General features: G+C 38.9%; 1 protein-coding gene across 1 annotated transcript in view; it reads left to right on the forward strand.

Annotated features, from left to right (window-relative positions):
* The window catches only part of LOC116629324 (cytochrome P450 3A12-like), a gene marked incomplete at both ends in the record, with an annotated part of 15,127 nt that extends 3,994 nt beyond the window's left edge, over positions 1-11,133 (forward strand). Inside the window, one exon of the mRNA XM_032399624.1 lies at positions 11,006-11,133. Coding sequence (XP_032255515.1) covers positions 11,006-11,133 — 128 coding nt within the window. The remainder of the gene's footprint in view (positions 1-11,005) is intronic.
* Between the last annotated feature and the right edge of the window lie 141 nt (positions 11,134-11,274).

An 11,274-nucleotide genomic window follows, 5' to 3' on the forward strand; every position in this document is an offset into this window, starting at 1 on the left:
CTCCAGCAACCCTCAGTTTGTTTCCTGAGATTAAGAATTCCTCATATCAGTGAGGTCATATGATACATGTCTTTCTCTGATTGACTTATTTCGCTCAGCATAACACCCTCCAGTTCCATCCACGTCGTTGCAAATGGCAAGATCTCATTCCTTTTGGTGGCTGCATAATATTCCGTTGTATATATACCCCACATCTTCTTTATCCATTCATCTGTCGATGGACATCTTGGCTCTTTCCACAGTTTGGCTATTGTGGACATTGCTGCTATAAACATCAGGGTGCACATACCCCTTCGGATCCCTACATTTGTATCTTTGGGTTAAATACCCAGTAGCATGCACAAGTTTTTGTTAGAATACTTGTTTTCAATTCTTTTGGGTGTGTATTCAGAGGTGGAGTTGTGAAGTAACTTTGCTATGTTTGTACAATGCTTTGCATTGTAACTTGCTATGTTGCTAATATATAGTGTGTTTAATTTATTTTATTTTATTTTTTTTTAAAGATTTTATTTATTTATTTGAGACAGAATGAGAGAGAGAGAGAGCACATGAGAGGGGGGAGGGTCAGAGGGAGAAGCAGGCTCCCTGCCAAGCAGGGAGCCTGATGCGGGACTCGATCCAGGGACTCCAGGATCATGACCTGAGCCGAAGGCAGTCGCTTAACCAACTGAGCCACCCAGGCGCCCCTAGTGTGTTTAATTTATTAAGGAACTGCCAAACTTTTCTCTGCAATAGTGATACAATTTTACATTCCCACCAGAAAGTATGAAGGTTCCAGTTTCTGTCCATCCTTGGCACATTTGGTCTACACTTGTCTACCTTTTTAATGATGGCCACCTTAATGGGTGTGAAGGGTACCTTATTATGGTTTTGTTTTGCATTTCTCTAATGGCTAATGGGGTTGAGCAACTTTTTGTTTTTATTATGTTGCATTAATCACCATACATTACATCATTAGTTTTTGATGTAGTGTTCCATGATTCATTCATTATTTGCAGATAACACCCAGTGCTCCATTCAATATGTGCCCTCTTTAATACCCATCACCAGGCTAACCCATCCCGCCACTTCCCTCCCCTCTAGAACCCTCAGTTTGTTTCTCAGAGTCCATAGTCTCTCATGGTTCATCTCCCCCTCCGATTTTCCTTCCTTCATTTTTCCCTTCCTACTATCTTCTTCTTCTTTTTTTTTTTAACATATAATGTATTATTTGTTTCAGAGGTATGGGTCTGTGATTCAACAGTCTTACACAATTCACAGCGCTCACCATAGCACATACCCTCCCCAATGTCTATCACCCAGCCACCCAATCCCTCCCACACCCCACCACTCCAGCAACCCTCAGTTTGTTTCCTGAGATTAAGAATTCCTCATATCAGTGAGATCATATGATACATGTCTTTCTCTGATTGACTTACTTTTCTCAGCATAAATACCCTCCAGTTCCATCCACGTCATTGCAAATGGCAAGATTTCATTCCTTTTGATGGCTGCATAATATTCCATTGTATATATATACCACATCTTCTTTATCCATTCATCTGTCGATGGACATCTTGGCTCTTTCCATAGTTTGGCTATTGTGGACATTGCTGCTATAAATACCGGGGTGCACGTACTCCTTCGGATCACTACATTTGTATCTTTGGGGTAAATACCCAGTAGTGCAATTGCTGGGTCATATGGTAGCTCTATTTTCAACTTTTTGCAGAACCTCCATACTGTTTTCCAGAGTGGCTTCACCAGCTTGCATTCCCACCAACAGTGTAGGAGGGTTCCCCTTTCTCCGCATCCCCGCCAACATCTGTCGTTTCCTGACTTGTTAATTTTAGCCATTCTGACTGGTGTGAGGTGGTATCTCATTGAGGTTTTGGATTTCCCTGATGCCGAGTGATGTTGAGCACTTTTTCATGTGTCTGTTGGCCATTTGGATGTCTTCTTTGGAAAAATGTCTGTTCATGCCTTCTGCCCATTTCTTGATTGGGTCATTTGTTCTTTGGGTGTTGAGTTTGATAAGTTCTTTATAGATTTTGGATACTAGCCCTTTATCTGATATGTCATTTGTAAATATCTTCTCCCATCCTGTCGGTTGTCTTTTGGTTTTGTTGACTGTTTCCTTTGCTATGCAAAAGCTTTTTATCTTGATGGAGTCCCAATAGTTCATTTTTGCCCTTGCTTCCCTTGCCTTTGGCGATGTTTCTAGGAAGAAGTTGCTGTGGCTGAGGTCGAAGAGGTTGCTGCCTGTGTTCTCCTTTAGGATTTTGATGGACTCCTGTCTCACATTTAGGTCTTCCAACCATTTTTAGTCTATTTTTGTTTGTGGTGTAAGGAAATGGTCCAGTTTCATTCTTCTGCATGTGACTGTCCAATTTTCCCAACACCATTTGTTGAAGAGACTGTCTTTTTTCCATTGGACATTCTTTCCTACTTTGTCAAAGATTAGATGACCATAGAGTTGAGGGTCCATTTCTGGGCTCTCTGTTCTGTTCCATTGATATATGTGTCTGTTTTTGTGCCAGTACCATACTGTCTTGATGATTACAGCTTTGTAATAGAGCTTGAAGTCCGGAATTGTAATGCCACTAGCTTTGCTTTTCTTTTTCAACATTCCTCTGGCTATTCAGGGTCTTTTCTGGTTCCATACAAATTTTAGGATTATTTGTTCCATTTCTTTGAAAAAAGTTGATGGTATTTTGATAGAGATTGCATTAAATCTGTAGATTGCTCTAGGTAGCATTGACATCTTCACAATATTTGTTCTTCCAGTCCATGAGCATGGAATGTTTTTCCATTTCTTTGTGTCTTCCTCAATTTCTTTCATGAGTATTATAGTTTTCTGAGTACAGATTCTTTGTCTCTTTGGTTAGATTTATTCCTAGGTATCTTATGGTTTTGGGTGCAATTGTAAATGGGATCGACTCCTTAATTTCTCGTTCTTCTGTCTTGGTGGTGGTGTATAGGAATGCCACTGATTTCTGTGCATTGATTTTATATCCTGCCACTTTACTGAATTCCTGTATGAGTTCTAGCAGTTTGGGGGTGGAGTCTTTGGGGTTTTCCACATAAAGTATCATATCATCTGCAAAGAGTGAGAGTTTGACTTCTTCTTTGCCAATTCGGATGCCTTTTATTTCTTTTTGTTGCCTGATTGCTGTGTCTAGGACTTCTAATACTATGTTGAATAGCAGTGGTGATAGTGGACATCCCTGCCGTGTTCCTGACCTTAGGGGGAAAGCTCTCAGTTTTTCCCCATTGAGAATGATATTCGCTGTGGGTTTTTCATAGATGGCTTTTATGATATTGAGGTATGTACCCTCTATGCCTATACTCTGAAGAGTTTTGATCAAGAAAGGATGCTGTACTTTGTCAAATGCTTTTTCTGCATCTATTGAGAGGATCATGTGGTTCTTCTTCTTTCTTTTATTAATGTATTGTATCACATTGATTGATTTGCGGATGTTAAACCAACCTTGCAGCCCAGGGATAAATCCCACTTGGTCGTGGTGAATAATCCTTTTAATGTACTGTTGGATCCTATTGGCTAGTATTTTGGTGAGAATTTTTGCATCCATGTTCATCAGCGATATTGGTCTGTAATTCCTTTTGATGGGGTCTTTGTCTGGTTTTGGGATCAAGGTAATGGTGGCCTCATAAAACGAGTTTGGAAGTTTTCCTTCCATTTCTATTTTTTGGAACACTTTCAGAAGAATAGGTATTAATTCTTCTTTAAATGTTTGGTGGGAATTCCCCTGGGAAGCCATCTGGCCCTGGGCTTTTGTTTCTTGGGAGATTTTTGATGACTGCTTCAATTTCCTTAGTGGTTATAGGTCTGTTCAGGTTTTCTATTTCTTCCTTGTTCAGCTTTGGTAGTTGATACATCTCTAGGAATGCATCCATTTCTTCCAGATTATCTAATTTGCTGGCATATAGTTGCTCATAATATGTTCTTATAATTGTTTGTATTTCTTTGGTGTTGGTTGTGATCTCTCCTCTTTCATTCATGATTTTATTTATTTGGGTCATTTCTCTTTTCTTTTTTTATAAGCCTGGCCAGGGGTTTATCAATCTTATTAATTCTTTCAAAGAACCAGCTCCTAGTTTTGTTGATCTGTTCTACTGTTCTTTTGGTTTCTATTTCATTGATTTCTGCTCTGATCTTTATTATTTCTCTTCTCCTGCTGGGTTTAGGCTTTATTTGCTGTTCTTTCTCCAGCTCCTTTAGGTGTAGGGTTAGGTTGTGTACTTGAGACCTTTCTTGTTTCTTGAGAAAGGCTTGTATTGCTATATACTTTCCTCTTAGGACTGCCTTTGCTGCATCCCAAAGATTTTGAACAGTTGTGTTCTCATTTTCATTTGTTTCCATGAATTTTTTTAATTCTTCTTTAATTTCCTGGTTGACCCATTCATTCTTTAGTAGGATGCTCTTTAGCCTCCATGTGTTTGAGTTCTTTCCGACTTTCCTCTTGTGATTGAGTTCTAGTTTCAAAGCATTGTGGTCCAAAAATAGGCAGGGAATGATCCCAATCTTTTGGTACCAGTTGAGAGCTAATTTGTGACCTAGGATGTGATCTATTCTGGAGAATGTTCCATGGGCACTAGAGAAGAATGTGTATTCTGTTGCTTTGGGATGGAATGTTCTGAATATGTCTGTGAAGTCCATTTGGTCCAGTGTGTCATTTAAAGTCTTTATTTCCTTGTTGATCTTTTGCTTAGATGATCTGTCCATTTCAGTGAGGGGGGTGTTAAAGTCCCCTATTATTATTGTATTGTTGTCCATGTGTTTCTTTTCTTTGTTATTAATTGGCTTATATAATTGGCTGCTCCCATGTTAGGGGCATAGATATTTACAATTGTTAGATCTTCTTGTTGGATAAACCCTTTAAGTATGATATAGTGTCCTTCCTCATCTCTTATTATAGTCTTTGGCTTAAAATCTAATTTGTCTGATATAAGGATTGCCACCCCAGCTTTCTTTTGGTGTCCATTAGCATGGTAAATGGTTTTCCACCCCCTCACTTTCAATCTGGAGGTGCCTTTGGGTCTAAAATGAGTCTCTTGCAGATAGCATATCGATGGGTCTTGTTTTTTTATCCAATCTGATAGCCTGTGTCTTTTGATTGGGGCATTTGGCCCATTTACATTCAGGGTAACTATTGAAAGATATGAATTTAGCGCCATTGTATTGCCTGTAAGGTGACTGTTACTGTATATTGTCTGTGTTCCTTACTGGTCTATGTTACCTTTGGGCTCTCTCTTTGCTTAGAGGACCCCTTTCAATTTTTCTTGTAGGGCTGGTTTCGTGTTTGCAAATTCCTTTAGTTTTTGTTTGTCCTGGAAGCTTTTTATCTCTCCTTCTATTTTCAATGACAGCCTAGCTGGATATAGTATTCTTGGCTGCATATTTTTCTCATTTAGTGCTCTGAATATATCATGCCAGTCCTTTCTGGCCTGCCAGGCCTCTGTGGATAGGTCTGTTGCCAATCTAATGTTTCTACCATTGTAGGTTACAGATCTCTTGTCCCGAGCTGCTTTCAGGATTTTCTCTTTGTCTCTGAGACTCATAAGTTTTACAATTAGATGTTGGGGTGTTGACCTATTTTTACTGATTTTGAGGGGGGTTCTCTGTGCCTCCTGGATTGTGATGCCTGTTTCCTTCCCCAAATTAGGGAAGTTCTCTGCTATAATTTGCTCCAATATACCTTCTGCCCCTCTCTCTCTTTCTTCTTCTGGGATCCCAATTATTCTAATATTGTTTTGTCTTATGGTATCACTTATCTCTCAAATTCTGCCCTCATGATCCAGTAGTTGTTTATCTCTCTTTTTCTCAGCTTCTTTATTTTCCATCATTTGGTCTTCTATATCACTAATTGTCTCTTCTGCCTCATTTATCCTAGCAGTTAGAGCCTCCATTTTTTTTTTTAAAGATTTTATTTATTTATTTGACAGAGAGAAACACAACGAGAGAGGGAACACAAGCAGGGGGAGAGGGAGAAGCAGGCCTCCTGCAGAGCAGGGAGCCCGATGTGGGACTCGATCCCAGGACCCTGGGATCATGACCTGAGCCAAAGGCAGACGCTTAATAACTGAGCCACCTAGGTGCCCTTAGAGCCTCCATTTTTGATTGCACCTCATTAATATCCTTTTTGATTTCGACTTGGTTAGATTTTAATTCTTTTATTTCTCCAGAAAGGGTTTCTCTAATATCTTCCATACTTTTTTCAAGCCCAGCTAGTATCTTTAAAATCATCATTCTGAACTCTAGTTCCAACATCTTCCTAATGTCCGTATTGATTAGGTCCCTGGCAGTCGGTACTGCCTCTTGTTCTTTTTTTTGAGATGATTTTTTCCTTCTTGTCATTTTGTCCAGAGGACAATAGGTGAATGAGAGAACAAAATGCTAACAGGGTAACAACGACCCCAGAAGAATATACACTAAAGAAATCAGAAGAGACATGAAACGAGGGGAAAAGAAAGGGAAAGAAAGAAAAAAGAAAAAAAAAGATTAAAAAAAAAAGGAATATGATCAAATATGATCAGGCTGGTGCATAGATCAGTGCCACACACTAGATTTTGGGCATATTTTGGTCTGTTAGAAGAAAGTGCCTCCCAAAATTTTAAAGAAAGAAAAACTTATACATGTACAAAAATAAGGGTAAATACGATGAAGGGATGGACTATGACTGTAAAGATGAAAATTATAAAAGATTTTATAAAAGGAATTGATAAGATAAGAAGTTGGTTGAAAAAAGAAAGAAGAGGAATTAAAAAAAAAGGGGGGAGAGAACGTGATCAGGCGGGAGACTAGAACAAAGCCATACACTAGAGATTTAGGGTATATTTTGGTCTGTTAGAAGAAAGTGTATCCCAAAATTTTAAAGAGAGAACAACTTATATATATACACCAAAAATAAGGGTAACTACTATGAAGGGATAGAATATGACTCTAAAAATGAAAAATAAAAAAGATTTTTAAAAAAGGGATTGATAAGATGTTGGTTGAAAAAGGGAAAAAGAAAAATTCAGAAAAAGAAAAAAGAAAGAAAAATTTAAAAATTAACTTTGAAATACTAAAGAATAATGGGGGAAAAAGCCATGAATTCTACGTGCTGTATTCCCCTAGTGCTGGAGTTCTGCCATTCTCATTGATCAGTAAACTTGGTCTTGGCTGGCTGTTCTTGCTGATCTTCTGGGGGGAGGGGCCTGTTGCCATGGTTCCCAAATGTCTTTGCTGGAGACAATTGCCCGGCCGGACTAAGTAATCTGTTCGGGTTTGCTCTTGGGAGCTTTTGTTCCCTGCAAGCTTTCTGTACAGCTTTGGAGGATGTGAGTCAAAATGGTGGCCTCCCAATCTCTGCTCCGGAGGAGCCGAGAACTCGGGGCCCTGCTCCTCAGTGAGCCCCCAGAGAAAAGCAGTCAGTCACTCCCATCTCCCGGGTCTCCGGCCACACTCCATGCTCACCTGGCCTGTGACCGAGCGTTTCTATCTCTGGCCCCCGACCCCGTGTGGAGTCTCCAAACCAGCAGATTCCTGCGGTGCGGTCTCACACCACTTCTCCTGGGGGAGGAAGGGGAGTCTCCCCGGATTTGTTGCTTGTTGGGTCACTGCTGGAAGAACAGTGGCCTGACTGTGCTGCGGATCCTGGTTTATGGCAACCCCGGGCTGAAAGCCCGCTCCTCACCTCCGTCTCTGCTGCCGGCTTCCCTGCTCTGATACCTGGGAGCTCTGCCGCACTCAGGCACCCCCGGTCTTTCTGTGACCCCGAGGGTCCTGAGACCAGAGTGTCCCAGAGAGGGTTCCACCCGCTGCTTAGCCACTGGAGTGAAGTCCCTCAGCAGAGCAGACTTCTAAAAGTTCTGATTTTGTGCTCCCCGGCTCTATCACTTGCCAGTAGCCGGTGACGGACGCTCCCTCCCCCCGCCGTCTATCTTCCTGAATATCACCTGGGATTCACTTCTCCGCACATCCTACGTTCCAGAAAATGGTCGCTTTTCTGTTCAGAGAGTTGCTGCTATTCTTTTCTTCGATCTCCTGTTGAGTTCATAGGTGTTCAGAAAGGTTTGATCCCTATCTAGCTGAATTCCTGGGACCAAACGAAATTTAGGTCTCCTACTCCTCCGCCCTCTTCCTCCTCCCCACCCCAGCAACTTTTTATATGCTTCTTGTCTATTTCATAACTTCTTCAGATAGATGTGTGTTCAAATTCTTGCTCATTTATAGTTCAGTCTTTGCTCTGTTTGTTTTTGGGTTGTAAGAGTTCTCTGTATCTTCTAGATAAAAGTCCCTTATCAGATATATGACTCGCAAATTTATTCCCCCATTCTGTAGGTGTCTTTTCACTTTCTTCATAGTGTTCTTTGTAGCATGAAATTTTTAATTTTGATGATGTACAATGTACGTATTTTTCCTTTTATTGTCTGTGACTTTAGTGTCATATTTAAGAATTTATTGTAAAATCTGAGGTCATTGATTTGTCCCAGCACCATTTATTGACAAGACCATTTTTATTCCATTGAATGGTATTGGAAGCCTTCTCAAAATTCAGTTGACTGTAAACACATTGGTGTAATTTTGGACTCCAAATTCAATTCCATTGATCTTTATGTCTCTCCTTATGCCTGGACCACAACGTCTTGATCATTATAGCTTTGTGGTAAGTTTTGAAACTGGAAGTTGGAGTTCTACAGTTTTATTCTTTTTTCTTTCAAGATTGTTTGGCCATTCTGGGTCCCTTACGATTCCATATGAATTTTAAATTCAGTATGTCAATTTCTACAAAGAAGCCTGCTAGGATTCAGATAGGGAATGCATTAATCTATCTGTAGATCAGCTTGAGGAGTATTGCCATCTTGACAATATTAAGTTCTAATCCATGACCATTAGATGTTTTTCCATTTACATAGATCTTTGTTAATTTATTTCAACAATATTTGTGGTTTTCAGAGTACAGCACTTCTTTTGTTAAAGCTATTCCAAATTTCCCAATTAAACCATTTGGCTCTCAGCTTATATTTATGGAGAAATATAAGGAAATAAATACATTTCCTTGTTATAAGAAAAAGCTACTCCTAAGTATTCTGTTCTTCTTGATGCTTTGTAAAGGAGTATATTCCTAATTTCACTTTTGGATTTTTTATTGCAGTGTGTGAAATGCAATTGATTTTGTATGTTGATCTTGTATCCTGAAACCCTGCTAAACTGGTTTATTAGTTCCAATAGACTTCTATTGCATTCCTTTGGATTTTCTATGTACAACATTATGTTCTCTAGTAACAGAGATGCTTTTACTTCTTTATTTCCTCTATGAATAACTTTTGTTTCTTCTTTCTTTCTTACCTTTTTTTTTTTTTTCACACATTTCCTGGCTAGAACTTCTAGTACAATGTTGAATAGAAGTGGTGATAGAGACATCCTTGTTTTGTTTAATCTTAGGGGAAATTGTCCAGTCTATATCCATGAAGTGTGGTGTTAGCTCTGAGTTTTTCATAGATGCCCTTTATCAGGTTGAGGATATTCCTTTCTGTTCCTAGTTTGTTGAGTGCTTTTATTGTTAAATACTGTTGGATTTTTGTCAAATACTTTCTCTGCCTGTATTGAGATTACCTTGTGGTTTTTAAAAAATGTTGTTCTATTGTATTATATGACCTGGAGTTGCTGGGATAAACTCCTCTTGGTTATGGTATAACCTTCTTTTGATATGTTGCTGGGTTCAGTTTGCCAGTATTTTGTTGAGGATTTGTGCATCTGTGTCATAAGATACATTGGTCTGTAGTTTTCTTGTTCTGTGATATCATTGCCTGGTTTTAGTATCAAGGTAACACTGGCCAGGTAGAATGAGTTTGGAAGTGTTCCTACCTCTTCTACTTTTTGGAAGAACTTGTGCAAAATCGGTGTTGACTGCACTTTAAATATTTGCTAGAACTCACCTGTGAAACCGTCTGGAGCTGAGCTTCTTTTTGTCAGTAGTGTCTTCACTACTAACAGTCTTTTTATTTGTCTTTCAGATTGCCTGTGTTTTTTGTATGTCACTTTCTAATTTATCTTTTTCTAGGAATTCTTCCATTTCATCTAATTTATTGGCATTCAATTGTTCATAGTATTCCCTGTAGTCTTTTTTATTTTTGTAATGTCCTCTTTCACTTCTGATGATAGTAATTGGAATCTCTTCTCCTTTTTGCTTGGTCAGTCTAGCTAAAGGTCTTTTGAAAGAATCAGCTTTTCTTTGTTTGAATTTTCTCTTGTTTTTATTCTCTATTTCCTAAGTTTCTGCTCTTGTCTGTATTATGTGCTTCATTCTGCTTGCTTTTGGTTTAGTGTGCTCTTCTATTTTTGGCATGTTTTTGAAAGAAAGCTGGGTCATTGATTTGAAATCTTGGTTCTTTTTAAAGGTAGGCATATATAGTAATAAATTTCTTCCTGGTCATTGCTTTTGCTATGTCCCATGAGTTTTGGTATGTGGATTCTTCATTTTTTGTATTCTCCAAGTAACTCTAAAGTGCCCTTTTGATTTCTTCTTTGCCAACTGGCTGTAATAGGAGTGTATGATGTAATTTCCACAGATTCATGAGTTTCCATGTTGTTTGTGTTCTTGTTTTCTAATTTTATTCCATTGTAGTTGAAGGGCATACTATGTATTATTTCCATCCTGACACAATTTCTTAAAAAGAGTGATTAATTAAAGTAGCTTATTATGGTCTGGTGTTTCCAAAGAGGCTCTAGTCCAAAAATAAAAGGCTAAGAGATCCAGGAATGTAATCCTGTTCCTTTGGTCACTCCAAAGATGTGGCAGGAGACACTGATCTGACTGTTCTAGTGGTGGCCCATATGTGTGACTTGCTCTGGCTCAGCCATTGGCTTGAAAGTTCAAGTAAAGGTCATAGAGGGAATAACTCCTGATATGAATGAATCCTGGTGTCTTTTAATCCTCAGATTAGTAGACCAAATTATAATTGCTCCAGGGCAATTTTGCATTTTCACTGATATTTCCATTGTTTTTTTTCCTTATAGTACTGTTTCCATTCCTTATCCCAGTTTTTGAAAAATTAAATATCTCACTATTTCCAAAAAGTGTTACTGATTTTTTCATGAAATCTGTAAAAAGGATGAAGGAAAGTCGCCTCAAAGATAAACAAAAGGTAAATCTGGTGGTGGTTACATGTGCATGTTCACTTTTGATCTTTTATTGAGCTGTATTCATCTGATGCGCACACTACTAAGTATGTTTTTATAGTAGGTAGAGAACTATAGGGTTTAGAGCAGGAGACTTCTAACATTTT

This window comes from Phoca vitulina, unplaced genomic scaffold, assembly GCF_004348235.1.
Source record: "Phoca vitulina isolate PV1807 unplaced genomic scaffold, GSC_HSeal_1.0 scaffold611, whole genome shotgun sequence".
NCBI lineage: Eukaryota > Metazoa > Chordata > Mammalia > Carnivora > Phocidae > Phoca > Phoca vitulina.